The sequence below is a fragment of the Lathyrus oleraceus genome, chromosome 3 (genome assembly GCF_024323335.1).
Source record: "Lathyrus oleraceus cultivar Zhongwan6 chromosome 3, CAAS_Psat_ZW6_1.0, whole genome shotgun sequence".
NCBI lineage: Eukaryota > Viridiplantae > Streptophyta > Magnoliopsida > Fabales > Fabaceae > Lathyrus > Lathyrus oleraceus.
The window spans coordinates 239,595,547-239,602,227 of NC_066581.1; the positions used below are offsets into that span (position 1 = coordinate 239,595,547).

At 34.4% G+C, this 6,681-nt stretch overlaps 1 protein-coding gene and 1 long non-coding RNA gene across 2 annotated transcripts; both read left to right on the plus strand.

Moving 5' to 3' along the window:
- The first annotated feature begins 1,480 nt into the window (after positions 1-1,480).
- LOC127129114 (uncharacterized) lies at positions 1,481-2,788 on the plus strand. Its single transcript, XR_007806174.1, has 4 exons — positions 1,481-1,608; positions 1,697-1,748; positions 1,840-1,956; positions 2,643-2,788. It is a non-coding gene; the product is annotated as an uncharacterized LOC127129114 (long non-coding RNA).
- Positions 2,789-3,879: 1,091 nt separating this feature from the next.
- On the plus strand, positions 3,880-4,953 carry LOC127130641 (uncharacterized). Its single transcript, XM_051059613.1, has one exon. The coding sequence runs from the start codon at positions 3,880-3,882 to the stop codon at positions 4,951-4,953; it is 1,074 nt and encodes a 357-aa protein (XP_050915570.1).
- The last annotated feature ends 1,728 nt before the right edge of the window (positions 4,954-6,681 follow it).

Here is a 6,681-nt window from a genome sequence, read left to right on the forward strand (position 1 = left end):
AATATCATCATTATCTTTCAATCATCCCAGAAACTCTAATTTTTGACTTCCCAATCATCCCAGAAACTCCAAATTTTGGCTACTTGATCACAAATTTATACAATTTATTCTTCAATTCCTTGAAATCCATATTTATGTTTCAAACCTTCAAAACCTCAACAATGACATATATCATATAGACTTAAACAGAATCACAGATATACAAATTTAGTCACGAAAATTATATACAACACATTCAATCATCAATTTTCAGATTAGCGTACACCAACAATAAATTATAATAGATTCCACATAAATCCTAAAGAAATTAAGGGTCCCTTTTCTACCCTTTCAAACAAAACACAAATTTGGACGCACTTTCCCTCTTAACTTAGATTCCTAGCAACAAATTTGAATTGATTAAGGTTGGTGGTTTGAGTTCTTCCATTTCAAGCCCTAACCTCTTTTCTCCCAAAAACTCCAACTTTACATACTTTTCCTCAAAAGCTCCACTAACCCATTTTTATCTCTAAAAACCTAATTTTATCTTTTACTAATTATACTTTGGCCCAACACCTTTTTATAATTCTCACCACTTCCCTTATTTCTTCTTAGTTCCTTTATCCACCCAAAACCTCTATTTTCTATTTATTTTAATTAATTAAAAACATTAATTATCATTATTTCTAATTATTTTAATCATTCTATCAACCCATCAATACTCTCACTACTCCCCACCATACACGACATACACATACAACTCAAAATATATTTAACTAAAAGCGCATCACATGTGATCAATGCATTTGGATGCACATTTTTCTATAATTAGACTTAGGAATTTCCTTAGTTTATTTTACTTATTTTACTATTTTATTATGTTTTTAGATTTAAGTTTATTTTTGCTTTATTTTATTTTCGTACTTTATTTTCAGCATAAACAATTATTTGATACCTTATCACTATGCAAATCATAACTTGAGCTATCACTACTAGAATAAGTCATTTTAGCCTCCTAGTTTAGAGTCGGCCACGGACACTATTAGTGTCGGCTAAGCCTACACTAACGGACTCTATCTAGGTACATCTTTTAAGATAAGTTATTTTTTTATCAGTTTCGGCAAAACCGACTCTACTTGTTAAGTTATCTTTGAAGAATGTTTGATTAATTTATTTAGAGTCGGTGAGACCGAGTCTATCTAGTAGCATTATTTTTTAATTACTATTTATTTACTTAGAGTCCGCTTAGCCGACTCTATTCTTATAACATATACATTTTCCATTGATTTATCTATAATATATATATATATTTAAGGTTTAAGTATTTTATTTATTAATTAGAGTCCGCTTGGCGGACTCTATGGAATTTTCTATTTCGGACCAAAAATTACGCAACAGCTTATTTCCCTCTTTCGTTTTCCCTCGTCATTTTTTACTCTCCCTCCATTTCATTTCACAAAACCAAAACCCTAATTCCATGGAGTTTTGGTTCTTCAATCCCTAATTCGTGAATCCCTTTTTTCCCTATTTCGTGAACCGATTCGTGAATCCCTAATCCGTGAATCCATTGAAGAATCCCTAATTCCCTAATTCAAAATCCCTCGTTAAAGGGTTTCTGAATCATCAAAGGTAATGCATATTCATCTCAAGTGATTTCCATGGAGTTTTGGTTTAATGAGTATGAGATAGTCATATGTTTTATGTTTTCTGAATGTAGGTTTTCCAGAACTATCGGCTTTGTGGATGCTGGAAACAACTTTTCTTTGCAAGTTTAGTATTGTTTCCAAATATGTTTAAAGTCTCCTTTAAGTCTGAAACTACAAAAATCAAATTATTTGTTAATTGGTTTTCTGAATGTAGGTTTTCAAGAATGCTCATCTTACTTAGTGGAGGCAGTAAGCAGTTGTTGAATGCAAGTTAATTTGGAACCGAAGCACTATATCATCCGGGATTTTGCAAAGACAACTCTTTCTCAAGGTTAGTCATCCCTATGTTAATTTGGAACCAGACTGAACAATTAGTGTTTGCAATAGTTAGTGTTTGCATCAGTTAGTATTTCTCAAGGTTGGGGTTATAATTTATTTTGAAGGAAATGTTTTTTCTGGACTCAAATTTATTAACTGTTTGCATCAATAGTGAAAGCTGTGTTTGTGAAAGCTGTATAGTTTCTATGATACTCCTGTTATGAACATATGTGTGGTGTTAAATGTGATTTTGATTGCTCTGCTCTATAGTTTCTACCTGTGTTTGTGAAAGCTGTATAGTTTCTACTTGTATCTTATAAGCATCACTTATTTTAAACTAAACGGCAACTGTATGTTCTATCAAGATTATAAAAATGTGTTGCATCCGACTGGTTAAGTTTCAAATAGTTTTGCATCAGATCCGTTAATTTTCTTGCTAATTTAACTTAGCCATTTTACCTGAATAGCGATGAGTAGGATTAGGAGAAAGGAGCAATAGTGAAAAGAAATCAAAACTGCAGGAAAGTAAAGCATATTTCAATTCACTACATCATTCTTGAACTTCCATTAGCATGTCTTGTTTCCTACTGCTAAGATTCTATTCATAGGCATATTAAACAGCATTAGGAAGTTACCTAGTTAACTTCTCTTTAACAGCAACTATTGCACCAAACAAATTGAACTCTAAATCTGATACAGTTGCAACTGCTACACCAGCTGACACAGCAGCCAAAGCTAAAACCTGCATCATTGCATTCCAATGCATGATTAGTACATAAACAATAAAGGGTTGGATGGAGTAGTTCTTTTTTTAGATACATGAAATGTTTTATAAAAGAGAGAGAATAAAAAACGCCGAAAAGCTTAGTTATGACCTTTTTCGAAGAAATGGTTTTCTTAAAAAATATGAACTCTGCCAAAACAATTGTTGGAGTAACAACAATCTTGGTCATTTGGTAGAAACCAACACTGCATCATAAGAGATATTTCATAATGATGATAAGTTACACGCAACACAAATGGTTCTGATTTCTGACCAATTTGTTAGCCATGATGATACCAACAGCAACCATGAAGTTGAACGATAACGCGACCACTGGTCCGCAATATCTTTGTTGTTGTCGCTTGGCTCCTTCTGATGTTCGGAGCTCATTGTAGAGAGAAGATCTTAGTTCTTCCAGTGTTTTACCTGATCATTTTTAACCATCATAAGAACACTGCATCATGTGATTCAGTTATGACAGAACATAAAATAAACACAAAAATGTAATGTTACAAACTTACGATTTAGACTGTCAAAATTTGAAAAAACAGAAACTAGATTTCAAAAGCCAATCACAGGAAAATGAAGAACACATGAATGTAGGAAAAACACCGTTTGATATAAATCATGCAAATAAAATAAAACTCAATAACAATGACATATGAGTTAAGAAATTAAGGAAAAAAAACCTGTCTTTCTCCTGCATCACTTGTTTGTTGTATGATAGAAAATTGTTTTACGGAGAAGTTTAGGTAACATCATCGTCATCCATGAAATATTGTTACAGGAAACAGTCAAAAATAGACACGTGTAATAACCACCTTCATTTAATATGGAAGTTATCATCATGGCTACATCATTTTTGAAATTAGGCATATTAAAAAGAATTATGGGACATGAAAATTATCAACATAAGTTAGCCATTGAAGATGATAAATTTGAATGAATTTACCTGACTTGATTTTCTCCTAATACCCATTAGGAAGTTATCTGGTTTAATGTCTCTATGTAAAAATCCCTTGGAATGCATGTATTCTATTCTCTCCTAATACCCATTAGGAAGTTATCTGATTTTCTCCTAATACCCATTAGGAAGTTATCAGCCATTCATTTTTGTCTAATATATGTTTTAATTTTCAGTGGTTGACGAGTTAATTGTTTGCCTTATAGAAAATGGATCGTACTTGGATGTACGATAGAGTATATTCCAATAGACACAGATTGAAAGAAGAGTATGTTCGCGGGGTTAAAGACTTCGTAAAGAGGGCTTTGAAACAACCTATTTGTAAATCTGAGGGAGGGATAAGGTGTCCGTGTATAAATTGCAAGTGTCTCAAGATAAGAACACCAACTAATGTTAGACTTCACTTGTGTCGAGATGGATTTCAACCGGACTATTGGATTTGGACTCAACATGGAGAAGTAGAGCTCAATGTTAATACAAGGAATGATTCAAATAGTAGTGAGCATGTGCATCATGATGACCAAATTGAGGCAATGAATCAGATGGTGTATGATGCTTTTAGGCCTTATGGAGTATTCTCTCACGTGAATGATAACATAGAAGTTGAGGAATATACGGAGGATGAGTTTCCCAACGAAGATGCCAAACGATTTTATGACAAGTTGATATCTTTCAACAAGCCCATTTATGAGGGAGCTACCCAATCAATATTATCAATATCTACTCAACTTCTTGAAATTAGGTCTAATTGGCATGTTCCACAAAAAGGTTTAGATTTTGTTGCACAAATGCTTAAAAGTGTATGTCCAGTTCAAAAATGCTTGCCCGAGAACTATTACCAAGCAACACAGTTGGTATCTAAGTTAGGGCTAAAGGTTGAGAAGATTGATTGTTGTAAGAATGGTTGTATGTTATATTACAAGGATGATAGCAAGCTATCAGAGTGCAAATTTTGTAATGCTCCTAGGTTCATTCCTCGCAAGACTGGCATGGGAAAGTACAAAGATATCCCAGTGAAGAGAATGTTCTACTTCCCAATCATTCCCAGATTACAAAGATTGTATGCATCAACTGAGTCGGCAAGTGAAATGAGATGGCATCACATGAACAAAAATAGTTCCAACATCCTTCGCCACCCGTCAGATGGAAAAGCATGGAAACATTTTGATAGTGTATATCCTGACTTTTCTAGGGAACCCAGAAATGTAAGGTTGGGTCTGTGTTTAGATGTTTTACTCCTTACATTCAAGCGTCTGCTTCTCCATACTCATGTTGGCCAATAATAGTTACTCCGTATAATCTCCCCCCTGAAATGTGCATGACCAAACCATACTTGTTTTTGGCATGCCTCATACCCGGACCTAAAAACCCTAAATTAAAGATAGATGTCTACTTGCAACCATTGATTGATGATCTACATCGATTGTGGTCCAATGGAATATTGACCTATGATATATCTACAAAACAAAACTTCATCATGAAAGCCTGCTTGATGTGGACAATTAATGATTTTCCAGCCTATGGTATGTTATCTGGATGGGGAACACAAGGTAAATTGGCATGCCCTCATTGTATGGAACACACTGATGCTTTCACCTTGAAAAGTGGCCATAAGAATTCCTGGTTTGACTGTCATCGTCGTTTCTTGCCATCTAATCACTCCTTCAGAAGGAGTAAAAGAAGTTTCCTAAAAAATAGGGTTATGACCAATGAGCCACCTCCCATTTCCACAGGGAAAGATATATGGGCGGTAATAAGTAATTTTCCAAAAGTTACTGAAATTGGATGGGAGGCGAAATGGAAAGAATTCGAAGGATATGGAGTGGATCACAATTGGAAAAAGCGAAGTATTTTTTGGGATCTCCCATATTGGAAGGATAACTTGTTAAGGCATAACCTCGATGTGATGTACATAGAAAAAAACGTCTTCGATAATATATTTAATACTGTCATGAATGTTAAGGACAAAACAAAGGATAATGAAAAGGCAAGAGAAAACTTGGCTAAATTATGCTTTCGCGGGGACTTGGAGCTCCAACCCTTAGAAAACGGAAAGAATGGTAAACCAAAGGCTAGTTACACTCTAACCAAATCTGAAGTCAAGTTGGTTTGTAAATGGCTTAAGGAATTGAGAATGCCAGATGGCTATGCTTCAAACCTCAGTAGGTGTGCCAATGTAGAAAAGGGTACGGTGCATGGGATGAAGAGCCATGATTGTCATGTTTTCATGGAATGTTTACTCCCAATTGCATTCCATTCATTGCCAGATTTGGTTTGGAAACCATTAACTGAGCTAAGTCGATTCTTTAAAGATCTTTGTTGCAATACATTGAGGATGGACGACTTAATTAAGTTGGATGAGAATATTCTAATTATCATATGCAAGTTGGAAAGGATTTTTCCACCAGGTTTCTTTGACTCAATGGAGCATCTTCCAATCCATCTTGCCAAAGAAGCAATTCTAGGTGGTCCAGTACAGTACCGATGGATGTATCCATTCGAAAGGTAATTGTTGTGGTTGATTTTATTAAGTTATTGCATGTTTATCATAAATTAATAAACGTGGAATGATTGAATGTGCAGATTTATGGGAGTCTCAAAGAGGGCAGTGACAAATAAGGCTAGAGTTGAAGGTTCCATATGCAGTGATTATATACATCGCGAGACAAATTACTTTTGCTCTCATTATTTCAACTCTTTCCGTTTGTTGCCAACCATAAATCTTAGTAACAAACCTCATTTAGACAATGATGACATTCTACCTACAATGTCCATTCTACAAAGTGGCGGTCGACCAAGTGGGAAGTCACGAAAATATTTTCTATCTGATAAGGAATGGAAGTCTTCACATGTGCATGTCTTGATAAATTGTGATGAGGTTAAACCATATCTTGAGTAAGTGTGCATCATAATATATTCAATCAAATTATTGATGCATATCATAATAGATATTTACTTATGAATCGTGTGATTTATTTCAACATATTCTTAGAGAACCACTCTCTAGATAT